The following is a 27,141-nucleotide window of genomic DNA, read 5'->3' as shown; positions in this document are numbered from 1 at the left end:
AGATAGATAGATATCTCCCTAGAATTATTCAATATTTTCCAAGTCCAGAGATGTGGGAGATATTTCTGAGCAGCCCTTGCTCTCTGGTCTAATTATTTAAACATATTTATTGATTTAAACAAACTAAAATAGTTATAGTGAAGGTAAAATGTTATGCTTATATTTCAAGGTTCCCACAATTTGCAGTTAACTAAGATAATGCATGTCTGTCTTCCCAGCTTGTGAATGTGGCACTGATGGGACCATTTCGGGTGGCTTTTGTGTGAGCCGCTCTGATCCTGACTTGGGGTCTTTGGCCGGCCAGTGCCTGTGTAAGGAGAACGTGGAAGGAGCCGAGTGCGACCGATGCAAGACCAACCACTACGGACTGACCGTCGCCGACCCCCTGGGCTGTCAGCATTAAGTCAACAGGGCCTGGGCTGCCAACCTGAATGCATTTTAAGGCTTGGAGCTGCCTCTGTCAGGTCTAAAATTTGGTTATTGTAAGTACCTGAGTCCTACCAGCTTCTGGATTTTTTTTTTTTTAAGTGTACCAAACCTCCCACAAATTTTATTAAGTTAGTAGAGAACTTTTTCAGGTGGTTTGCTGAGTTTATCATGAAGAACCAACAGGGGGCGCTCACATTTTCGCTGCTGGAGCAAACACGGGGAAATGCGAAGAAATTTAATGCCAGGTTATGAAAACTTAAAAAAAAAAAATCCTCCACTAGGAGTCTACTCTACAAATTTGTTAAATTACATTATGCATTTTTGCATAGATTGATGACTTCTTAGGCAATTTTCAAGTGGGGGGCTTCTTTTTATTTTTTTAATTATTTTCTCCCTCTCATACTGCTTTTAGTATTGTCTTATGTACTCTGTCAAAGAAAAGGAAAGAAAGAAGCAAGGAAGGGGCTATGGGGAAATAGAAATAACCTCAGAGTTTTCTGGGGCCAAATGGGGAGGCCATTGGCTCTAGGATCACAGAAACTCAGGGCTGCCTGGGGTCTCACAGAGCTGCTGATTCCACAGAGAATCTAGGTTAATTATTTCCCTTTGGTCATAGTGTCATGCTCTTTGGTTTTGCCCATATAAGGAACTGGATTATTTGCATGTTTAGAAAGCAGCAAGATGAATCATTCTGTTAAAAAAAAAAAAAAAGAAAAAGCTCTTCTTTTTGGACTTGATGCAAAATTAAATTTCAGCATAATGAATTATGTAATTTCCTATTATACCTTTCAGTACTCCAGGCATTTCCCCTGGTTCACTAACATTGTGCCCTCCGAGAAATGGGCCAAACATTGGTTTTTTGTTTTGCTTTGTTTTTTCTTTTGTAAGAGCTTTAGTTACATATAATTCACACACAGTTCACTTTTTAAAGTGTACAATTCAGTGATTTTTAGTATATTCAGAGTGTATAACCATCACTACCGTCAATTTTAGAATATTTTCATTACCCCAAATGGAGATGTGAGGAAGCATTATTCACAACAGTCAAAAGATGGAAGCAACCCAAGTATCCATCAGTGAATGAATGGATAAACAAAATGTGGTAGGTAAACACAGTGGAATATTATTCAGCCTTAAAAAAGGAAGGAAATCCTGATCCAGCCTATAATATGGATGGACCTTGAAAACATTATGCTAAGTGAAATAAGCCAGACCCCAAAGGAAAAATACTGTATGATTCCACTAATATGAAGTATCCAGAATAGTTAAATCCATATTAACAGAATGTAGAATGGTGGTGGCCAAGGGCTGGGGCAAAGGGAGGAAGAATGGGGAGAGATGGTATTTAATGGGTACAGAGTTTCAGTTTTGCAAGAGGAAAAGAGTTCTGGAGATTGACTGCACAACAGTGTGAGTGTACTTAACATTGTTGACCTGTACACTTAAATATGGTGAAGATGGTAAATTTTATGTTCTACGTATTTTACCATAAAAAAGGAAAGAAAGGAAACCCCATGCCTTAGCTGCCACCTCCCTATCCCCCCAGCCCTAGGCAAGCATTAATATGCTTTCTGTTTCTATAGATTTGCCTATCTTGGACATTGCGTACACATGGAGTCATATAATATGTGGTCTTTTGTGTCTGGCTTCTTTTGCTTACCATATGTTTTCAAGGTTCATCCATGTTGTAGCAGATATCAGTACTTCATTTCTTTTTATTGCTGAATAATATTCCATTGTATGGGTATACCACAATTAATCTACTCATCAGTTGATGGACATTTGGGCTGTTTCCATGCACATTGGCTTTTCCTGCAGGGGAAATACACATCTTGCTCTGGTTGCACAATTTCTTAGCCTTTACAACGTAAGTAGGGCTAGCAATGCCAATGGGTGGAAGAGAAAGAGGAAAGAGGGAATGGAAATAAAAAGTAACGAGGTGCTAAGAAAGAGAGAGGAGAGAAAGGGTTATCATAGGTGCATCTGCCAGAGAGGGAGCTGTAGGTAGTAACGGTGACACTCAGAAACCCTTCCCTTAGTCACCCGACCCAGCCAGCATCATTCAGAACTGTGCCCAGGTCCGCAACATGCATGACCTCTTGTCTCCTCCTACTTGCCATCCAGTAGAACCACATGAGGGCTGCAAAAGTGTCTGGCACTGCATTTCCCGTGCGGGGTTAAATGCAGTCCAGTAATAGTGCAGCCAGGCAGACAATGAACTTGGCAGGGCAGGCTGCTCTGTGTTCTCGTGGCCACGTGTTTGGCTCAGTGTAAGCTGTTAAGGACATTTACCAGTGTGGAGAAATCAAAATGAGAATAATTGTGTGTGCTGTGCCTTCAGCCTGTGACTGTAACCCCCTAAGGATTATGCCCCTCTTGACCTGTGATGTGGAAACAGGCCAATGCTTGTGTCAGTCTCTTGCTACTGGACCACACTGTGAAGAATGCACTATACGTATTTGTCTCTGATATCACCTTTAAGGAGTGATGCAGTCTTCCACTGGCATTGCCTAGAAGAGACTTGGTCCTGTTGATTGTTTTCCTTGTCCTATTGTATTTCGGTACTCCCGTGGTAAAAGTATTTACACTACAGGAATCAGCAAACACTGGAAATCAGCCACCATCTTTCTGCAGAGAGCTAGTGGTTAAACATTTATTAGCACCGTGACATTTACCAGTTGGGACTGAATCAACCCAGGCACCGACAGCAATAGTTTTATCCTCTGTTCTCTTGGAAGTACCAAGCAGTAGAAGATAAGAGCATTTATCTGGCCCCCTTGTTAAACTCACCAGATCATGGGGCCTTTTCTTCTATTTCTTATACACAGTCTCTTTCCCACCATTACCACTCCATGCCTAAAAGTATTTTGGATGAGCTCATTAAAAAAAAAAAAAAAAAAAAACCTTAGATTTAAATGTATTGTAGATTCCTGTGGGAAATAAACCCTTGGGTTTTTGACAGACTCCACTACCCACATGAGCATGTATGTCTCAAATTAGCAAAATAAAGCATTTTTCACTCCATAAGAAATGTGTCACGCATTTAGGGAGTTAAAAACCCAGCTCTTTTCTTTGTCCTCTGATCTTGGCAGCCCACCCTGACATTTTAGAAAGAGAAAACAAAAATTTAACCTAATAAAAGAGCAGTGACCTTGATGTGTCTGAAGAAATGTAGCTGATAAATACGAAACATATGTCTGTTACGACATAGTTTTGTGCTAATATTGTAAGTTGCTTTACTGAAAACACATGGGGGTGGGGTAGAGGAGGTGGGAAAAGAAAGCAAGGAAGTAAATATGTAGAGGGAACTCTGTGTACGACGGGACAAATAATCTAGAAGTTTCACGTTGGAAGGTGCGCCATGCCGAGCTCCATGACCGTGAGTGGACAGCACGAAAAAAGAGTGCAGAGCTGGTGAACAGATCAGTGGAGACACCAGGTCAGATCATTCCAGACAAACCTTAGACACGGGCTGACTTTTTTCGTTGGCTTGTGAACTGCCACTGTGTACTTAATTGTGTCTGCAAAAGGAATATAACAGAGCAGGGGCCAGTGATGGGGGAACTTGTCCATCATGGCTGAGCTGAGGCATCTGCTTGGTACCGCACATCTATCAATGGTGCCCTGGATGGTCCACTGGAGGGCCAACATGACGGCATACGCTGCCTAGAGGGGGTTTTCACAACCCCATCCTGGATAAAGCAGCTCAGTTCACATTGTTTTTGCCTAAACTAAAGTTTGGTTTTGGGAAAAATATCAAATGCCCTTTGCTGCATTTTGTAACAATGTCAACTTTTGATATTTAAAATCTTTTTGAGTAAACTGGACATAAAATTTTTCCAAGATGACAACCAAAAACATACGGGTACTTAACCAATTTCAAATGAGAGTTCCGTGCCTACTAAGATCTTAATTCTGTCTGAGTTTGTTAAATGGAGATTTGAGGAGGAAGTCTTTTTCTGAGTATTTTACAGTGAATGTCAGACTTAAGAAGTAGTTGTTTATATCTCACCAGCTGTTTATATCAAATAAAGGTCAAGATGTTGCAATGATGACAAAAGTCTCGAATAGAATTGAGTCTCTCACACAGGGAGAGTTTGTTAGCCAAAACAATTATTTATAAGCAAGTGATTCTACTAAACTGTGATATTCATATAAGATGTCAAAATCAGCCTGAATGATTTTTTTTAGCCCCAAACATTGCCATAGTGTGTAAGTAAAAATCCCTAGGGATTTCATGGTAAGGAACTGAAAGCAGTTGCAAGTAGGCTAGTCAAAGAATTTCTCCTGGCTGACCTTAGACAACCCAGCTTGAAGCTAACATTGTCGCTGTCAGAGGAACTGTGAGATTTCCACTGCATTTCTTTCTTTTTTTTTTATTGGAGTATAGTTAATTTACAATGTTGTGTTAGTTGCAGGTGTACAGCAAAGTGATTCAGTTACACATATACATATATCTATTCTTTTTCAGATTCTTTTCTCATTTAGGTTATTGCAGAATACTGAGTAGGTCCTTGTTGATTATTCATTGCATTTCCATTCAAAGCAATACATAGACAAACCCCCGTCTCCTTCATTTCAAGTCCTAGAAATGGGAGGTGTGTGTTTTTAGAAGATCATTACCAAGTGCTTAGGCAAGCAATCTAAATGTGTGATTGTTCAGGCCACGTGGGTGTTTGCTATGCGTCGATGGAACTGTAGTGTTCTTAATATTACACTTCAGATCAGCAGATGTCTTGAAGGCTGGAATCAACTGAACATTTTCTCTTTGTAGGTTGGATACTGGGGACTGGAAAATCACCTCCATGGATGTTCTCCCTGTGACTGTGATATTTGAAGTGCTTATTCCAACGTGTAAGTCAGTAAAATGAATGACTAAGTTTTGTGGCAATATTCCTCACTCCCATTTCCATCAAATAAACAAAAGCACATTTCAGTTGGACATGCTTATAGTCATAGGTGAAGGAGTTCATTCCATGACAAGCAAAGGGCATTGAAAAGCGACGATCTTGAGACATTAATGATAACCCAACTGATTTCTTTCACTTCAGATATTTCCACGGGTGAGATACCCAGGCGGTAGAACTGTCATCCTGAGGTGGTATGAAAGATGCCTGCAAATGTGTGATCTGACCTGCCTAAAACTCCAACTTTTTGTCAGCCTGTAAAGAGAGCTCCTGCACTCTCCTTTGCCCGGTTTTTAGAGCAGAATCAGAGAGCCTCTGAGGAGAGAAGTGGCAGCCAAAGTTTCATTGATCTGGATTTGCTGGTCAAGACTAGACCTGTAGAATGGAGAGAACAAACTTATGGTTACTAGCGGGGGAAGGTGGTGGTGGTGCGGTCAGGGGGACGGATAGTTAGGGAGTTTGGGACTGACATGGACACACTGCTGTATTTAAAATGGATAACCAGCAAGGACCTACTGTATAGCACAGGGAACTCTGCTCAATATTATGTAACAACCTAAATCGGAAAAGAACTTGAAAAAGAATAGATACATGTATGTGTATAACTGAATCACTTTGCTGTACATCTGAAACTAACACAACATTGTTAATCAACTATACTCCAATATAAAATAAAAAGTTTAAAAAACAAACAAACAAAAAACCTGACCTGGGGCTTCCCTGGTGGCGCAGTGGTTGCGAGTCCGCCTGCCGATGCAGGGGACACGGGTTCGTGCCCGGGTCCGGGAAGATCCCACATGCCGCGGAGCAGCTAGGCCCGTGAGCCATGGCCGCTGAGCCTGCGCGTCCGGAGCCTGTGCTCCGCAACGGGAGAGGCCACAGCAGTGAGAGGCCCGCGTACCGCAAAAAAACCCCAAAAAAAACCTGACCTGTAGATCCATTGTTTCTCCACATCCTCCCCAGGATGGCTGATTTATGGTTTCAAAGAATGGGCCCAAACCCAAGGGGCATTTAGCCCAGCATCCCCAAGGCCCTTATCTTACACCCGTCCCTCCTCCACATTTTTTTTATGAGGTGGGTTTGTTTTCCCTCAGGTGCTCACCCGAGGATGGGCAGTGTGATTGTCATCCGCATGTCACAGGTCGCAGCTGCACGGAGCCAGCGCCCAGCTATTTCTTTGCTCCTTTGAATTTCTACGTCTACGAGGCAGAGGAAGCCACGCCACTCCAGGGACTGGCTCCTTTGGTTCGTATTTCATTGACTCTCTTTACAGACTTCATTTGATGGGGTGTGGGTAAATACACACATCCTTGGGATCATGGGTAAGTTACCCGGAAGAGAGTGGTTTTGCCCACAAACACAGAGCAGAGTGGATTCTATCATGGAACTGCAGATTCTATAAAGTCTTCAGGGCAGAGTCTGCATTTGGTTCATCTTTGTATCCCTGTTCTGGCACAGAGCCTGGCACAGAAGTGTGAATTGCATTACGTTGTGATGAAATGGACTTGAGTTTTGCTTTTTCAAGGTACCCATCAGATAGAATGTGTTTATTGAGCATTTCCTGGTCTGTCTCCCTGACAACACTGTAAACCGTGAGAGGGAAGGGAGGATGTGTACCCCATCACCACTGTTGCTCTAGTGACAAGCACTATGATTGGTGCATAGTAGGAAGCCATGGATCTCTGCTAATGAATGAATGAATACGGTACTGAGCTAAGTGTAAGATGTGCTCGCTGGCCTCCTGAAGCTCATCTCGGATTAGCAGTCCTCAGTGCTGTCCATAGGGGTGTGTGATTGGAAATGTCGCTTGGTCTGCTTCGTCCCCTACAAGTCAGCAGTCCTGCGGGAGATGCTCCCTAAAAATATTTATCCCAAAGTCTTATGAGGGGGGCAAACCCAGGCATCTGAACCCATCAGAGAAAATACAGGTTAGCCTCCCATAGCACTCTTATGCCTTTGACTCCAGCCACAAGCAGGAATCTGACAAAGGAAAAGGCAATGTGATGCAAACGACTTCAAGGGGAGAAGGCATGTGAAAGTTGATTCTGGAGACAGGATTTGGATAGAAAATTGGGAACACATTCCAGGTTCCAGTGACTAAGTCTTTTCCTGAGGTCTCTTCCTTATCTGGACACGACTAGTGGGAGGGATGAAAGTACCCCTTAAGAGGCTTGGAATTTGCTCTTTACTCACTGAGATTAGGGCAAGAAAAGGAGGCTTGCACTGTCCCAACCTAGACTCACAACTGCAGTGGGTGGAATCAAGATAAAGCAATCCTATGTCTAGATTCTTCTTCATTGCTTTTAGTATTGCAGGTTTATTATGGTAACTGAAAAAAAAAAAAAAGCTTTGGGAAAAGAATATTGATATTTATTTTTAGGCTAAAACTATCATGAAATAATAGGAAAAAAATATATATGTATATACATAGTGATTTTGGCCCCTGGTCCCTGGCACAGAGCTCCCAAAACCTTTGTAATCTTCTAAGGGATATGAGCACTAGGAACATCTTTTGTTCTAATTTGGCCTTGACTCTGGTTCCTGACACAGAGCTCCCAAATCCTTTGGACTTTCCTGGGTGATACGAGTGTCATTTGTTCTGATGAGGTGACTGTGGGTGGGCTCCTGGATGGCTTCAGGATGGTGGCTGGTCACCAGAAAGACCAAGCCATGATTAGAAGCTTTTGGCTCCACCCACCAGCCTCTAGGAAGGGGAGAGGTGAGGGAGACTGAGGTAATGATCCATCATGCGGGTGGGTTGAAGACTCCATACAATTCCCAAAAGTACTGGGTTCAGAGAGTTTCGAGGTTGGTGACCACATTTGTGTGCTGGGAGGGTGGTGCATCCCAGCCACAAAGGGACAGACGCTCCTGTGTCTGGGATCCTTCCGGTCCTCACCCTATGTACATCTTCATCTGAGTGTTTATCTATATCCTTCATCATATCCTTTATTATATAGTAAACCAATAAATATAAATAAATGCTTCCCTGAGTTCTGTGAGCCATTCTAGCAAATGATCAAACTCAAGGAGGGGGTCACAGGAACCCCAGTTTATAGCCAGGTGCATAATGCTGAGCTCCAGGCTAAGACTGGCGTAGAAAGGGATTAGTTAGCATCTCTGCCCTCTAGAAGTTTTTAACCATAGCTGATATTTTTCATAGATAGCTCAGGATGGGAGCAGTGCCATACAACAAGGAGAGTCCATAAGTGCATTAGGATTTTGGAGCCACAACTGATCCTTTATGAATGGGCTTGACACACAGGTAGAATCATTTGGCCTGAGACTAGAAAGCCATGAGCATTTCCATTGGTGGATGAGGGGAGAAGACAGTCCAACCAGAAAAGTTCTAAGTAACAGCTCAGAGGAGAAACAACGCAGGTGTACTTGCAGGTAGAACAGAAAGTTTATATAGGAAAGAGGTACTGGAAGAGAAAATTGGATTCTCCTATTAAAGAGACGAAATTTTCTTCTTGGGGCAATGAGAACTCGTTGAAACCTTCTGAGCAAAGGCATGACGTGACGAAGATTGTCCTCTGTGCCCTTACGGACACCATCCAGCAGAAGTGGAGCCTGGAGTGGAGGGGCTCAGGGTGCAGTAGTCCAGACAGGGATGGAGAAGGGGCAAGGTTCAGGGAGAAGAGAGGATGGGGATGGAGACATGAAAGGACATGAATCCAAGACCCCAGCTTTCAAATAATTGTTTTAATACTCAAGTAGGAGAGCTAAGAAACATGACAATTAGCTTTCTTGGTGGGTCTTCAGAAAGATATCTATATTTGTATCTATATCTACCTATCTGTCTATCATCTCTCAATCATCTGTTTACCTATTACCTATCATCTATCTGTTCACCTATCATTTACCTACCTGTCTGTCTAGCTAATCTTTCTTAGTCTGTCTGGGCTGCTAAAAATACCATAGACTGGGTAGCTTATAAACAACATAAACTTTATTTCTCACAGTTCTGCAGACTGGGAAGTCTAAGGTCAAGGTGCCTGCAGATTCAATGTCTGAGTCCCACTTCCAGGTTCTTAGATGGCTGAGTCCTCACATGACAAGGGAGCTCTCTGGGGCCTCTTTTATAAGGGCACTAATCCTAATCACCTCCCCCAAACCCCACTTCCTAATACCATCAACTGGGGATTCGATTTCAACACATGAATTTGGGAGAGGGGGAGTGGGATACAAACCTTCAGTCTATGGCAATATCCTTACTACTCAAAATGTGGTGTGTAGACCAACAATAGTGTCATCACTTGTGGATTCATTAGACTTGGAGACTCTCAGGCCCCACCCAGACCTATTGAATCCAATCTACATGGTAGCAAGATCCCCAGGTGATTTGTACACAGTTTGGGAAACACTGGCTTGTTTTCTTATAGAAACTAACTGTGGTCAAAAGTTAATATTGATTGAATTTAACATGGTACGGCATTTAATGTAGTATAATATAAAGTTAATTCCATAATATGTTTTCTGTATAAAAGTGGTAAAATAGCTTATAATTTTGTGTTACAAGATGAACACAATAGGTGCGAGGAAAAAAAAAGAGGACAAATAAACGTAATCCAGTGTGGCCTGTCCAAAGGGCCCTCATCACAGAGGTTGAGGAGCTGGTCGGAGAGCATGGCTGAAAGTCTGAATAGTGACCACAGCGTATGAGGGTTCCTGAAGTTGACTACTGCTGACCTCAAGGCTTCCTGCTGATGATAAACAACCAGGGAACCTGTGAAATTAAAAACCTTGACTGTAAAACCAACAATGAAACATCAAGCAAACACCGATGTCTAGGGTATAGTGAGAATTTGGAAACGAGCAATTGGAGATTCTAACTGGGTCGGCAGCTGGATGACTAAGGAGATGATATAAAACAGATTCCCATAAAACCCAGGATTTTAAGGAAACTGGAGTTGCATGAATGCTACTCTGCTGTTTTAATAGTTTGGTTGGTGGAATCTTGCTATCCCGGTATAATCTCTCATGGGAACGTTTAAGACCAGATTCTGCAAACCATGAGAACTAAGAGAAATTGGTCTGGAGAGTGTTAACATTACAACATCTAATAATCTTTGAATCTGTATATCATGCATGTTGTTAATTTTCGAAACACCACAAAACCAATAGAAAAGAAGAACTGCTTTCAAAGTTTAGAATTGCACTAGTTGAGCAGCCCTTAAAAAGAAAACCCAACACATAGGCTTAGGACCACTAAAAATTTCCCCTTTTCATAGAGAAACAAAAAATTATAAGCTGCTTCTATGTGTTCTTCCTGAAGCTGTTAAGTGAGAATCATGATTACCTTTTAAAGTATGATATAATCTGAAACTCTTGAACTCTGGTAAAATTGGAACTTTTGTTGGTTACTTAAACAGTCATTTCTTTTTAAGATATTAGCAACAGCTCTGCCTACATGTGATGTGTATTTCCAGCAACAAGGAGATGATTTCATAACTGACAAAGGAAGCATAATCCTGAAGAGAAATCAGAAGCAAAGCATTCGAGCAGATGACCAGAGTGAGGTAAACCATTTCTTCAGGGTCGTGGTCTGTTGTGCTATAAGCAAATAACCCGGGTAATGCACTTAGAACCATGCGTGGCCCATGTAAGTGATCAGCCAGTGTAAGCCCTATTATCCTGAAGAATAGAATGAAGGAAAGGAAGAAGCCAGCTCAATGTAATTCGAGGCTCTGGGGAAAACTTCAATAGCTTTATTTCTCTACAAAATGAAAATTTCTGGAAAATAAGATTTTGGAGAGTTGAAGAGTCAGACTCTGAATTTACAATTTCTTATGGTAGGAAGGAGAGATGCAGTATTGAGGAATGGCTGTCTTCCCAGATGGAGAGGAAAGGACGTGCTAATGTCCCTGGGGATGGTGTGTGACTATGCCCTTGAATCTGAGAGGGATGTAGTTGGTCATTGCCGGCGTGAGTGCCAGGGCGATGCCGCCTCCACAAGGCCCTGCCTCTGATGGCTTCAGAAGGCCAGAGGAGACCTGAAGACCTTATAGCTAGCCCACTAGTATTCACTCGAAGTCAGGGCCACTTTAGGCCTGTGTGTTTGTTTGTTCATTTGTTATGCCGGGGTCTTTACTGAGCATTCCTGTGTGCATATGCATGAAGGGGCATGTTGGAAAAGCAAAGGAAAGCAGACGTTAGCTGTCTTGTTCATAAACCCAGCAGCTGAAACAGTTCCTTATTCATAAGAGACTTTCTCGAGTGGATGAAATGATTGATTGAATGAAAATGGAAATACCTAGACATAGAGCCTGCCCTTAAGATTGTGGTGGGGGAAATGAGCCATGTATACAAACAATGAATGCATGGCAGGGTGGGGTAAGTATCATAAAGAGGTGTACATAATGTGACACAGATTCCACTTAAGGAGAACCACCTCCAACTGAGAGGATAAGAGAAGGCTTCATAGGTGGTGTTCTTCCCTCCAGGCCCATGTGCACCAAGTCACAGAGGCTTTGCTCTTTATTCTGCTTGTTTCTGTTCCCATGCCACATGCCCATGAAGCCTTCTCTGACTCTAGGCATCTCAATCTGAAGTCCACCTGAAAGAGAAAAGTAGGGAGTGCCCTTGCTCACTGTGGCAAAGATCAGTGAACCTTTAAATTTCAGTGTGCATAAGTATTGCCCAGGGAGATTGTTTAGAATGCAGATGCTAGGGCCTTCCACTTGAGATGCTGAATCAGGGAATGTGAGACTAGTCAAGTTTTTTCAGGTAACTCTATACATGGGACTATTGTATTGGATAGTGTAAATATAGAACATTTTCATTATTGTAGAAAGTTCAATTAGGCAGTGTTGCTCTAGAGCAATGAGGTTCAAATTGGAACCATCAAAGACTTAGGAAAACATGGGTACATTTTGTGATCTTCATTTGGATTTAAATATTTGAGATGTTTGGCACAATGATTTTAAAAAAAAACCCACACATTTTGGATCATTGGGAGGGAGAAAAGAAATCCGCATGTTTGCCGAACACCCCAAGTGATACGAGTGGTCCCTGGCAGCACTTTGAGAAACACTGCTCAAAGCATCCACGGCCTCCTCTCCTGACTCTTGCCTGAAATGACCACCTCTGTATTACTGACTTGCAAAACTTCTAGTCATCCCTTAAGACCCAATTCAGATTTATCTTTCCCTGACATTCCCTACCCTGACATCTGGACATAATTGTTTCTATCTCTGGAGTCCCATAGGTCAGTAATTTTCAAACTGCAGGTCATGCCTACTAGTAAGTAGGTCATGAAATCAATTGACTGGATCAGTTTAGTACAACAGAAGAATATAAAACAAGAACATTTTTTTTTTCTTTTTTTTTTTTTTGCGGTATGTGGGCCTCTCACTGTTGTGGCCTCTCCCGTTGCGGAGCACAGGCTCCGGATGCGCAGGCCCAGCGGCCATGGCTCACGGGCCCAGCCGCTCCGCGGCATATGGGATCCTCCCAGACCGGGGCACAAACCCGTATCCCCTGCATCGGCAGGCGGACTCTTAACCACTGCGCCACCAGGGAGGCCCAAGAACATTTTTTTATGAAACTTTTATTTCAGTTTTATATAAATGTGTGTGTGTGTGCGTGCGCGCACTGAGTCACTGTCTTAGGTCGGATTCCCTACAATCAGAGATTGCAACAGAGATCTGGGTGCATGTGTTTTACTAAGGAAGCACTCATCAGGAGAAACCTGTCAGGGAGGAGGGCAGTAGGCTGGGGAGCGGGGAAAGTGAGGCAAGGATGGCATCTAGGCCTTGCCTGAGTCTAGCCTTGCCTGTTCCCCTGGGGAAGCTGTGAAGCAGAAATTGCACCACAGAGTTGTCCCCCATTAAGGCCCTAGGGCTGTCTTCTCATGTCAGGCAGACATGGCTGTAGGCTGCTAGGGCAGATGCAGATCACCTCCCAGGTGAGGTGGCTCACATCAGCCAAGGGCAATTCTCAAGAGAAGGGAGCAGCGGTGAGACATAGCAACCAACAATCCCAGGAGCTGGTGGCGAGATAGAGTGACCCAGTAAAGGGGACCAGGCAGTACACTAACAGCATAGACTCACGTTCACTCCTGGCATGCTCAGACCCATGTGCAGGGCCAGGGCAAAATAAAAATTAAAATGCAGGGCCCCTTATTCAGAAATTAGGGAAAGGGCCCTTGAAGATAGTAAAGTATAAAGCTTTTTACTTTCTTCCATAGTCTCTCAACTTGTCAAAATATTTTTATGTGCTATTTAATGTCATTCTAAGTAAAGAAATATTAAAAATTTAAATTATTCACCTGAATTATACTATTTATCTCTATAGCACGCAGTGCCAGTTTTAACTACAAACATAAGAAATTCATGGTCACTGGGAGTGACAATGAGCTTGGCTACTCCTACTTGGTTCCCAAACCCATGCTTTTTCCCTGCTGGGGACACAGCATCACATAAAGACCATTGGTTTAAGGAGTAAATAACATCTAGAAGAAAATTGCCCCATCTCACAGGGTGTCATTTCCAAGCTAGTGAAGCTAATGCATCTTTTAGGGGCCCAATCCCACTGCCATCTCAGGTCAGCATCTTCTGGATGCCATGGTTTGTGTAGGAACAGTGGATCCCAAAGTTGCATGACCACTGATACACTTCTTGTACTGTAAAGTGGATCCCTTGGGCTGAGGAAGTTGTGTTTTTCCACATTGGGGAATTAGACACTCTTTGAGCTGTCAGAGAGTGGTGCTGACCAAGGCCATAGAGTGTCCGATTCTCACTGTGGGACACCACATGACATTGCCTTAGACCAAGGGATCCAAGTCACTATCCTTCAGTATAGGGAGTCAGTGTCATATTTTGTAGAACATCTGGATGGTCCAGATTCTTTTGGGCTATACTGTTACAGAGAGTAGGAGAATTAATAGCCTTGGGGCAAGACTAAATATACACGACTGCCCATCCCAAGAGAATACAAATTGCTTCTGTTTTTTCTTCCTCATGGAGATGGAAGAAAACACATTTTGCATTTCAATAGCTGCGTATCATGCACCAGGGTGGTGGTAACCAGCTCTGGTCATGATACTCCTTCCAGCAGGACAGCTGCCAAGTGGGGCTACAACTTAGTTATATTAGTATAAAATTTGTAATGGAGATATGATATGAGACCCACCACCAAGTCTTGAGAGTGGCACTTTGAGAATGCCTCTGATTTGCAATATTGCTTTTTATTTACTATCTTGGCTTGGTGGTGGTGGGGAGGGCAATGGAGGATGGGCAGTTCACAAGGTTTTACTCGGCCTTTCCTACTATAGGAGCACTAACATCAATGCCAACTGCTAAGTAGGTCCATTCCAATACATATACAAGAATTAGAGGAAACAATCAATGGTTCAGTAAACCCAGAGAACTGAGTGTGAAAAGAACCTAAGTCAGATCTCCATTTACTACCTGACCCTCATATGCCCTGTTCTAACAGGGGGACCCTGATGGCACTTTGGGTACATGGTTATCAGTATCAACTCAGATCCTGTATCCATTAGCCCTCAAAAGATCTAGGCATTTCTGCTTCCCCAATAGATTAGTAAATAAACATAGATCTCTTTGGGAGATAAGGTAGAGAATTAACACTTGCTGTGGTGGTGAAGAGTCTTTCCTCACTGGGACCCAGCCTCTCATTCAGTCACTGGGGTCTGGGTCTGAGAATTTGCTCAGCTCTATAGATTTGGGAAAGGATTATGTCTTTCTGTTGAGGTGGCTGAACTCAGCCTCTGCCAGTTCATACTTGATCACTTTGGATTACACATATTAAGAAATATTTTGTCGACTGCTCATCTGTCTTGCTCCTAGGAGCATCATATTCTATTAGTTATCTCCACAGAAGATTCCTGTAGGTCAGGCCCCCTTGTCTCCTATTCCAACCTCGCTGACCGTTGTAATTATACCCATCTTGCTCTTGAGGGTTAAATGCTCCCCAACCCTTGATAGTCTGCGATCCCGGCCACCACACTGATACCGAGGAGTTCAATTCTGTAATGGTTTAGGCTACCAGCCTACAGAGGGTACCCCATCCTCTGCTGCTCAGTGAAGCTGGTGGCCCCCTCACCAGCTCATTCCTCACTGTCTTGAAAAATGGACAAGGAGCATAGTCAGCTGATGGGCTTTCCAGCCTTGCGTCTTACATCCATTCAAGCACGCCGAGTTCTTTGAGCCTTGTAAGCCATCCTCCCCAGCCTGCTACAGCCGTTCTGGCAGCTCTGCTTCATTATTCTGGACCACAGCTTTCGCCAAGCATCTTGCAGGGCTCCGGGGCCCTTGCCAGGCTGCTCAATCCTTTATCACCAGTGACCCCAAACCAACAAACTCTCCTTACCTGATTTCATATTCTATCCCCTTGCTCTGGCACCCCTCACAATCCATGCCCAGCCATCCTCTCCCAGTTGCTACTTGTTCATGTTAACCAGGTCCCTCTGGGAGATCCAGCCCTTTCCCATCAGATCATGCTGCAACTTGACCCTAATGATCAGGCAAGTGGTCAGGAGGGGCAGATCCTCAGGAATGCGTACGTTTTCTTTTAAGGTACCTGCATCATTTGAGATGTCTGCCTCGTCTTCAAATGTGGCAGGGATGGAGGTGGGCGAGGATTGGGGGGGCTCTATTTTCGAATAAGTGTGGGTGGATACTTCTCTAGTCCAAGAGTGCTCAGGAGAACCTCAAGGTTCACGATTCTCATGTGCATCACCCATGCCTCAAGATCCCCCTGCTTCCCTGTGAAGGGAGGGCCTGACTTGGGCATATGTGACTTACCCAAGCTGAGCACTCAGCCTTCCTGGAAGTTCCGCAGCTCTTCCAATTAAGTCTTGTGCCTGGTCGTTAGCTCTTCCTGCCCTCTCACTAAAGGAGATGAGCTTCTTTAAATGCTGCCAGGGAGCCCTTCTGATTCTCACACTTGACTCTACATTGCTGATCGATTGCCCTGAGCCTGCCATCGTCTTTCATCAGATGCGTCAGTGGTGTGCAACAATAGCCACCCACGTCCACAGTCCTTATAACTACTCTTTCCCCTGTATCAGAAATCTTGCTCAAGTCAGTGCCTCCCCTTTGCCCTCTATCCTGTCCCAGGTGGCCACAGATGACTGTTTCAGCAATGGCTCTGCTGCTACACAAGGGTCATCAACACGTTACCCACTGGGTTCCTCATTGCCAGACGAACAGTAAATGATCCACATCCAGGAATGCATCTTAGAGTCTACACCGTCTGCTACCAACTGTCTCAGGTCAGCAGCCCTAGAAACAGAGCCTAAGACCGGATTCAGGTGCATGTAATTTATAAAGGCAGTGTTCTTCGGGAAAACTCTTTAAGAGAGTGAAGGAAGCATGACAGAGAAGAGGAAAGAGTCAGAGGTGGTCTCAGGTAAAACAAAACGTGGATTGATCCACAGAGAAAGTCAGAAACATAAACTGCAGATAAATTTGTCCTGCCCCTTGAGACGACAGGGCCAGCCTTTTATAACCTCCTATCAGGCAGTCTTTGGTTGTGAGCTACCCCAGGGGTAGGAGTGGGCAGTTCTCCGGAGAAGGGGGGCAATGGTGAGCTGTTAGAAACCACACACACGCAGACACGCAACTGGAAGATGGGTATACCAACCAAGGAAAGGGGGATCCCAGGGTGGGGGGGGGTACCTACAGTGTCGCAAATTCCAGAGTACTTTTTTTAAAGTTTGAAAAACGTTGCATAAAGATGAGTTTACATAACACCTCTGTCTCTTTTCTGATTTACCTTTCTGTCTCCCACTCAAGATTCTAAAACCCTCTGGGGCTGGGAATCTGTCCTATTCGTATACGCATTTCCAATTCAGAGGCGGGGATTGAATTGTTAGTAAATGAACGTTTGTCAGATGAAGAGCAGTTTGTGGTAGATCACAGAGCAACTTGAACTCCAGGCTAAGTAATTTGGGCACGCTGCTCTTGGCAGTGAGAAAGCGTTTGAAATGCGTGTTGGCAGCAGTGTGCGGTATGTATTGGACTAGCGAGATCACGGAGGGAACAGCCAAGAGGCTGTTGCTGCAATACAGGCAGAAATGGAGGCTGGAAGTGTCGAGAGGCAGATGCAAAAGTCATCAAGGAAGTATTATCTATAGGGTCCAGATGGCCCCAGGCTGACATCCAGCATTGTGACCGGCAGGGCTGCTAATCAATCAAGTGTGTGAGCAGTTTTGTACTTAGGTGCCCCCAAGCAGATGGGAGAACATCAGTTCTCATATTTGCATGGAAGAAACATCTAAAAAAAAAAAATCTGGGTGGGTTTTATCATTGTCATGCACAATTAGGCAAAATCCATGAAGTGTAGGCATGGGAATATTTTCTTGCCCTCCGTATTTTAGCCAGAACTCCACAGTCAGATCTGGGAAAAGCCAAGGTCACCAATGTGGAATCACTCAGTACATGACACGTGGAGCACATAACGCACTGGCCAGTGACAGTGCTTTCCAAGTGATTATTCTATACGGTAACATATGTTCCAAAGCTGCAGATTCAGCACATTTTTCTCCGCTGTATTCTGGACTGTATCCTGGTTGGGATAATCTGTTCAAGACTCAGATGGATCATATACACATCAAGAAACCCATGGGTTTTGTTTTTGTTTTTGTTTTTCCCCCCTGAACTCTTCCAGCCCTTCACTCTAGGCAAAGTTGTGTTTATTCCTCTCTGGCCAGCTGCCTGCTGTTTCTGTCGTTCTCCGAGGGCCAGTTCCTGGGATGCCTGTTACGTGGATGGGACCTGAATTTTCCAGCATTCTCCCTGGGGCCGGCTTGAGATTTGCTGTGGGGAACATCCCCATTCCCATGGATTTTGCTGTTGCCATTCGCTATGAAACTCAGGTATCCTTTCCTCCACTTCCACCGTGGTGGTTCCGAGCTGACTGAAATACGTTCTCGAGCTAAGTGTTTCCATTCCAATCTTGCCTACGTTCATCTTAACAGGATTTGCAAAAAGTCGAACATCTGGAGAGCATTATAAACCAAAGGGTTTCCTAAAGATATTAAAGCAACACAGCCATATGCACACGCCTATATTCTGTGGAGACAAGCTAAAGCTGGGGCTATGGATTTAAGATACTAGTTCTAGGGAAGTGGTGATGGAATGTTTGTATAAGGACAATAAATAACTAAAATAACGCAAATCCTGCCCTCCTGGGACTTTTTTTTTTCTAAAAATGTAATAAACCTGTGTAGAGATTCAGATTCATAGGGATGCAGTACAGGTATTTATTTGCACTTGGATTTTACCAGGAAACGAGAGAAAAGCTAAAAGCAGCCTGCGCCTCTTGCCTGCTACCTTTCTAGGCTTCCCCCACCCTTTGAGAAATATCTAAGAGGAAGAGAAACCAAATTAGAAAAACACTTGATCTAGAGCAGTGGCTCCTAACCTTTTCTTTGTATAACCTTTTCTTTGATGATATGAAACCCCACAGACCATCTGCCCTGAAAAATATTTTATATGGCTGGGGGTGGCCTCAGAGCCCCCAGAGTCTCTCTAGGGACCATATTCTGGAAGGGCTCACTTTCTATGGTATGACCAGAGCTGATGATCTGCTTTGACACTCTTAACATGATATAGTTCTCAGTTTCTCACTTACACATGAAAGGCAAAGGACTACAAGGAACTTTGACCTGGTGAGTATGACAGGAAAGTCATTTTTTTTTTACATATGTGTATATACACATAAATATATTTAATTTTTGTATAGAGAGAACATATCTCTGACAGCTTTAAAAAGCTTTTCCTGATTGTAAGGCTTCCAGAGTTTAGCTAATTAGCATATGCACTCTCTTTCTCTCTCTCTCTCGCTGTCTATATATATGTGTGTGTGTATGTCTCTCTATATATGTATGTATTTATACAGATATGTATAAATAGATCTAATAATATAATAATATAAACTTACAAAATAATATATATGTACTAATATGAAAGAAATATATCTTCGTGTGAAGGATTTTTTTGTTTGTTTCTGTGATCCAGGAACATGATTTGTTTTAAAATATCTTTATTGGAGTATAATTGCTTTACAAAGTTGTGTTAGTTTCTGCTGTACAACAAAGGGAATCAGGTATATGTATACATATATCCCCATATCCCCTCCCTCTTGAGCCTCCCTCCCACCCTCCTTATCCCACCCCTCAAGGTGGTCACAAAGCATGAGTTGATCTCCCTGTGCTATGCGGCTGCTTCCCACTAGCTATCTATTTTATATTTGGTAGTGTATATATGTCCATGCAACTCTCTCACTTCATCCCAGCTTACCCTTCCCCCCCCATGTCCTCAAGTCTGTTCTCTACGTCTGCGTCTTTATTCCTACCCTGCTACTACGTTCATCAGTACCGTTTTTTTAGATTCCATATATGTGCGTTGGTGTACGGTATTTGTTTTTCTTTTTCTGACTTACTTCACTCTGTATGACAGACTCTAGGTCCATCCACCTCATTAAAAATAACTCAATTTCATTCCTTTTTATGGCTGAGTAATATTCCATTGTATATATGTGCCACATCTTTATCCATTCATCTGTTGATGGGCATTTAGGTTGCTTCCATGTCCTGGCTATTGTAAATAGTGCTGCAATGAACGTTGTGGTACATGACTCTTTCTGAATTATGGTTTTCTCAGGGTATATGCCCAGTAGTGGGATTGCTGGGTTGTATGGTAGTTCTATTTTTAGTTTTTTAAGGAACCTCCATACTGTTCTCCATAGTGGCTGTATCAATTTACATTCCCACCAAGAGTTCAGGAGGGTTCCCTTTTCTCCACACCCTCTCCAGCATTTATTGTTTGTAGATTTTTTTTTTAGAAGGTGTTGGGGGTAGGAGTTTATTAATTAATTAATTTATTTTTGCTGTGTTGGGTCTTCGTTTCTGTGTGAGGGCTTTCTCTAGTTGTGGCAAGCGGGGGCCACTCTTCATCACGGTGCTCGGGCCTCTCACTATCGCGCCCTCTCTTGTTGTGGAGCACAGGCTCCAGACGTGCAGGCTCAGTAGTTGTGGCTCATGGGCCTAGTCGCTCCGCGGCATGTGGGATCTTCCCAGATCAGAGCTCGAACCCATGTCCGCTGCATTAGCAGGCAGATTCTCAACCACTGCGCCACCAGGGAAGCCCTATTGTAGATTTTTTGATGATGGCCTTTCTGACTGGTGTGAGGTGATACCTCATTGTAGTTTTTATTTGCATTTCTCTAATGATTAGTGATGTTGAGCATTCTTTCATGAGTTTGTTGGCAATCTGTATATCTTCTTTGGAGAAATGTCTATTTAGGTCTTCTGCCCATTTTTGGATTGGGTTGTTTGTTTTTTTGATATGGAGCTACATGATCTGCTTGTACACTTTGGAGATTAATCCTTTGTCAGTTGCTTCATTTGCAAATATTTTCTCTCATTCTGAGGGTTGTCTTTTCATCTTGTTTACAGTTTCCTTTGCTGTGCAAAAGCTTTGAAGTTTCATTAGGTCCCATTTGTTCATTTTTTATTTTATTTCCATGACTCTAGGAGGTGGCTCAAAAAGATCTTGCTGTGATTTATGTCAAAGAGTGTTTTTTCCTATGTTTTCCTCTAAGAGTTTTATAGTGTCTAGCCTTACATTTAGGTCTTTAATCCATTTTCAGTTTATTTTTGTGTATGGTATTAGGAACTCAGGAACATGATGATTTAATCGACTCTTTGGGAGACAGAGGTTAAAGATTAGACCTGTCAGGAGTGCCAGGGTTTTTCTAGACCCAGGAATTACATCTATGGCCAGAAACAACATTCTTTCTACCTGGATCACAATTCAAACACTGGAGAGTTGAGCCTGAGAGCGAACCTCTTCTCTCAGCTCCAAAATACTGTTTTCTGAGCGGGCCGTGGGTTGCAAATTTATCCCACGCACTCTCCATTAGGAATATGTTGGTGCATGCATCCTCGCAGGGACGTGCTCTTATGTGATGCCTGTCTAGTCTGCAGATGACTGGACTGTCCAGATGATGGTTAACCTGGCTGGAGAGAGCAAGCACTGTGCACGTGAGACCCCACAGCCAAAGCCTCAGCCTTTACCAGCAGCTTCCAGGTATGCGGGGGGCCTGTCCTCAAACGTTGAACGTTTCTTAGAATGTTGTTCATCTATCAGGAATTTGTATCCAGGAGCTAAGTGAGAGTAGAGATGTATCAAAGGAGACATAATGTTTATTAAGTGTTTACTGTGTGCTATGCTCTGCTTTACATTCATACTGCGTTGAATCTTGCTAACAACTCAAGGAAGTAGGTTTTGTCTTCATCAGATGAGTAGGAAATTGAGAACGAGAACACTCTGATGACTTGCCCGAGTCTTATAGCTAATGTGTAGAAGAACCAGGCCTCCAGCCCAGATATCCTGACCCTAGATCTTGAATGTTTGTTTCCCATTCCCAAGATGCCTGGAGATGTGAGAAAATGAAATGCTGCGCGAATGAGAGGACAGTATTCAGCTTGAGTTATCTCAACAGCTGAGAGTCTAGTTTTGAGGCCACTAATTTTGCATTGGAGATTTGTGGCTGAATAAAACAGAGACCCTGTTGATATTAGCCTGATAGATGGGATGAAGGACCTTTGCTCCATCCTTTTCCCAGAGCCGTCCTGACAAACCACGGCCAGTTTCCAAAGCTTTGCTGTTTAGCACAACCCTACGGAAGAGCCACAGAGCATCTGAGTGTGAACTGACTGTCCACACAATGCACCTGAGCTGGTCTGGACCTCAACCCGGTCTCCATCCCACAGTGGCACCCACTTCACGGCACACGTGAAACACACCAAATACGATGGCTGCTTAGCTTATATAACTGTACTTTTGTCACTGAATTTTTGCTTTACTTCTCTTAATACAGAATCGTGCTGCTTCCCACACCCATCTGTTTAGAACCAGATGTACAATATTCCATAGATGTCTATTTTTCCCAGCCTTTGGAAGGAGGATTCCAGGCTCATTCACACATTGAATTGATTCTGTAAGTATAACAGACCCTTGGGGGTGCTTCCTGCTGAAATGAGCTCCATTCTAATTCTAAAAATAGGCTTGTACTTTGAAGTGTTTCATCAGAAATAGAAAAGTATTTGTTTCATTATAAAAAATCACCTACTCTATATAAAGGTCATCTAATAACAATGGCAAATCATCCAGAATAGTATGTGCCAGCCACGGTTTGAAGTGTTTTCCATATTCTGTTAGTTAGACTTCACAACTACTCTAGGAGGGAAGTACTGTCATTATTCCCATTTTACGGACAACAGAACTGAGGCACAGAGTCACAAAGCTAGTGAATGAGGCGTGAGAGATCAGAGTCAGAAGCCTTGATTCACGCATCCCTGCCTGGAGCCACTGCTGTGCACTGGCTCTGCAGAAAGTCTGGAGAGAAATTCCACCAATCATTAATTATTATCAGCTTACAAGTTCCCATTTTTTGCATATTATGCTTTCATATCATTGTAATCAGAGTGCTTAGACAAGATTGTACATGGATTTTTGTCACTTCCTGTTATATCATAAGTGTTTTCTTATTATGCTTATGTAATCTTGCCATTCTTAGGAAGCATGCATAGTATTTCTTTAAGTGGCTTCTTTTTTTAAAATTCATTTATTTATTTATTTTTGGCTGTGTTGGGTCTTTGTTGCTGCGCGCGGGCTTTCTCTAGTTGCGGCGAGCGGGGGCTACTCTTCGTTGCGGTGCGTGGGCTTCTCATTGTGGTGGCTTCTCTTGTTGCAGAGCACGGGCTCTAGGCGCGTGGGTTTCAGTAGTTGTGGCTCGCAGGCTCAGTAGTTGTGGCTCACAAATTTGGGCCACAGGCATTCCTTCCAAACTCTCACTCTGTGCACAACTTCAGGCCCGGGCCTGTCCCTTGGCAGAGTTTGGACACTGAATAAATTTACTTAATTTACTTATCTATTCCCCTACTTGTGGTCATTTAAGTTGCTTCTATTTTTATTCTGAGTAGCTGGTATATTTTTTAAACATTTGAAAATACAGTCCTACTTTACCCAGGGTTTTATGGTTCTTGAAATAATGTGTCATATTAATTTCTGGAAGGTATTAATTAATTTATATGTCAATTAATTTTCAGGATGATCAATAATGCATGAAAGTGCCAGTTTCATTCCACCTTTAGCAGAATTGTAGAGAATTGTGTGGGACTTTTTAAAAGTACTTTTGTGGATAAAATGGAATTGCTTTGTTAAAATTGCATTTTTAAACGTTTGTAACAATCTTCTAATATTGTGATTTAATTAGCAAACTATGGCCCTATGAAGTTTTATTGGAACACAGCCATGCCCATTCATTTACATATTATCTACACTGCTTTCAAGCTACAAAGATACCGTTGAATATTTGCAAGAGACCTTATGACCGCAAAGCCCAAAATATTTATTCTCTGGCCTTTTATAGGAAGTTTGTCAACCCCTGATTTAATTAACTCTATCCACATTTTGTGTATTGTGTCTTTAAAGTTCAATTTTTTTTTTTTTTTTTTTTTTTTTTTTTTTTTTTTTTTTTTGCGGTACGTGGGCCTCTCACTGCCGTGGCCTCTCCCGTTGCGGAGCACAGGCTCCGGATGCGCAGGCTCAGCGGCCATGGCTTCACGGGCCTAGCCGCTCCGCGGCATGTGGGATCTTCCCGGACCGGGGCACGGACCCGTGTCCCCTGCATCGGCAGGTGGACTCTCAACCACTGCGCCACCAGGGAAGCCCTAAAGTTCAATTTTTAACTATTGAACCTTTTTAATTTATACCCTAGAACTTTTTAATTTCATCATCTACTATAGCATTTAGTATGAGGCAGGTATATCTTAGATTTTATTCAATAAGTTCAGCTTTTATAACATGAAGAAAAGCCATTGTTTTAAGATTATTTTACCAAAGGTGAGGTTGCAAGATATAGGAAAGGAAGGAAGGAGAGAGAGGGAGGGAGGGAGGGAGGAAAGAAAGATACAGGGTACCCAGTTAAATTTGAATATCATATAAATATGTCCCAAATATTGCCCTAAAACATTACATGATACATACTAAAAATTATTCATTGTTCCTCTGAAATTCAATAGAATTGAAGTGGAAAGTAGAAACCAACTCTTGAATGGGAAATGTAAACTATCATGATTTCCCTATCCATATAATTCATATTCTCTACCGAGGAGCTTTAAATAGAACTGTGCTCATGACCAACGTGTGAGTTACAAAGAAAGAGACTCAAATCCGACAGGTTTAATTCAGGAAAAAAAGCTAAACCCAGGCAGAGTAAAGAAAGGGAAAGGAAGAAAATAAGGATTCCTAATCACCAAGGGATGTTATTATTGTAATCTTAACAGTCATGAATCTCAAATTTATGAGAGCCAAGTACTCCTCTTTTAAATCCATGTCCTAAATATTTCTAAACTTTGTAAATTCCAAAGATAATCACTGGATGCTGTGTTAAATGCATCCATCCAAAACTGTCCATTCATCACCCCTCCTCTGAGGGTATGTGGGCCAGGCACTGTGCTGGTTCCTGGGGATTGGGGGTAAAATCTGGTTCTTGCCCTCAAAGCGTCCTCAGCCTGACACAGAAGACAGGCATGTAAACAAAATCATTGCAATGATGTTTGATGCAGAGTATAAATGGATAATTTGAAATGAACTTAAAATATGTTCATTTAGTCAAATATCAAGCAATCGTTCTCCTTATATATAGCCATGAAAACCCTGAAACCAAAATAAAAATTAAGAGAGCAACCCGATCTTGGCAAACTGTCCAAAATCCCAGAAGAGGCCCTTACTCCCCATTTTAGGTCAGATTTCCTACAAGCAGGGAATCAGGTTGGCCTGGTTTATTGAGGGCATGCTTGTGAGGGAAGAGGGGTGAGGGGACTGGGAAGGACAGGGGAAGGAGCCCGGCAAGGATGTGGTCTCCACGGGGCCCTGGAGCATGAATTGCACCACAGGGTTGGTTCCACCTGGAGGCGAAGGGGTGGGGCCTTGTGTGCCCAGGTCATCATCAGCTACAGGCTCCCTACCCCCCAGAGAGCGCACTCACTCCTGGACACAGTGGCTAGGTCCAATTTTCTGGAGAAGGGGACAGCTGTGAGCTTTTAGCAACCAGTGCCACAGCAGCTGGTGGATGGGAAGATCCAGGCAGGGCACCTGCAGTGTCCCCTAGAGTCCGTGACCCAGGATGGCAGTAGGAGAAAGTCGTTACGCATTTTATGATTCCAGACTAAAGCAATTTTGCTGCTTTGGGAAGATACTCGATTGTTTGGAATTGACCCTTTCAAAGTTCATTCTTCTCTGCAGCCAGATTAACATTTGCATCTGAGACTGAGATGCATTACCAAGAAGACCAGAGGAAAGCTTTATTCAACCTTCTGCACAAATATCTTTTGTTTGGCAGGCATAGTGAGATGGTTGGGTTTTTTTTTTTTCAGTCGCCCTGATTACATGATATGTGTGCCCCAAAAAATGTGCTGAGAGTCAAACATAAACTATACATTCTAGGACATAAAACTGCCATTCTTCTTTTAAACCATGGGTTGGACGACACTTGGTAAACATAAAGCCCTTAAAAGTTTCTAGGAGAAGTGAGTCATGGCATTACAAAATCCTATCGCTGATAGACAGGGACTCTTGTCAACTGCTGTATCTTCTTGGTGCCAGGAATGGCCAACTCTAAACCGGCTGAGACCAAGAACTGTAAACAATTTGTCCTTGGTCGCCTGCCCTCACCACCAAGCCTAGCCCATCTGGCTTCCTTCTACACGTCACCCTGCTTGGTTTGTGTTTGGAGAATGCAGAGTCACTTTAGTATCAAAGATACAATACTAGGAATGTATGTATACTTCTTTACTGCACAATTTTTAATAAGTATTTACTGTAAATTAACCACTTGGGCAGGCACAGGGTTAACGAGACCAACACCTTGCCTGCCCCACCGGGGCTGATGCTCTAAAGGGGAGATGCAGGCAGTTACACAGGAAATGACAACACAGTGTGACAGATACTGGAAACTGTGAGAGGTCATTTGGTGTGGCTCTCAATGTCATCTGACACAGCCTTCCTTTTTTTTTTTTTTTCCCCTCCCCCCTTGAACCCACTCTCTTGTAATTGAGATCGCACGCCTGGTCTCAGGACTTGCTGAAGCTCAGGTTCTTCATGTCTCTTTGCGGAAAGAATGTAGTGAGAGACAAAGTGATTGGTTAGAAGTAGAGTTATTTAGAGAGGTACACATTCCATAGACAGGAGGCCATCCATCTCAAAAGGCAAGAGCAGCCCCAGGGCATGGAGTCGTCTTGGAAAGTGAGAGCGGCCCTGGGTGAAACACACTCCACAGACAGTGTGGGCCATCTCAGAAGTCTAGCAGGCCCCCACCTTCCCTTTTTATTACAAATATTGATACTTTGTAACGCTCTTTCCTACCCTGCAATGAAATTCACAGGCATTAGAGCCTACCTGCACACGTAACTTCCAAATAATATCAATGTTATGTGCAAACACAATAAAAGGGAAGTAATTTAGGAAGAAATAATATGTACTTCAATACATACGTGCACCGACATGAACACACCGGGAGCCATACTGAAGTACAGAGATGCTCAAACACGTAGATTCACTACATATGAGATAGCCATGCAAGCCGGTGTGTTGTAAACATGTTTAACGTGTTTTAAAAACACAGAGTAAGGTTTTCAACTCATCATTATAAGCACGGAATCCTCCTTCATGGATGTTCAGTGAAATATTCAAAAGCTGTCGGAGACATGATGATTTTCCTTGTTGTGAGAATGTCTGGCATGTCTGATCCCCACCCACTAAATGCC

General features: G+C 43.1%; 1 protein-coding gene across 1 annotated transcript in view; it reads left to right on the top strand.

Annotated features, from left to right (window-relative positions):
- Positions 1-27,141, top strand: part of LAMB4 (laminin subunit beta 4) — a 143,671-nt gene that overhangs the window by 67,507 nt on the left and 49,023 nt on the right. The window contains 7 exon segments of the mRNA XM_060108856.1: positions 219-398; positions 2,771-2,879; positions 5,203-5,283; positions 6,431-6,581; positions 17,986-18,180; positions 21,288-21,397; positions 22,191-22,314. Of these exon segments, the coding sequence (XP_059964839.1) occupies positions 219-398; positions 2,771-2,879; positions 5,203-5,283; positions 6,431-6,581; positions 17,986-18,180; positions 21,288-21,397; positions 22,191-22,314 (950 nt within the window).

The sequence above is a fragment of the Mesoplodon densirostris genome, chromosome 9 (assembly GCF_025265405.1).
Source record: "Mesoplodon densirostris isolate mMesDen1 chromosome 9, mMesDen1 primary haplotype, whole genome shotgun sequence".
NCBI classification, from domain to species: domain Eukaryota; kingdom Metazoa; phylum Chordata; class Mammalia; order Artiodactyla; family Ziphiidae; genus Mesoplodon; species Mesoplodon densirostris.
This window is presented reverse-complemented; position numbering and strand designations above follow the sequence as displayed.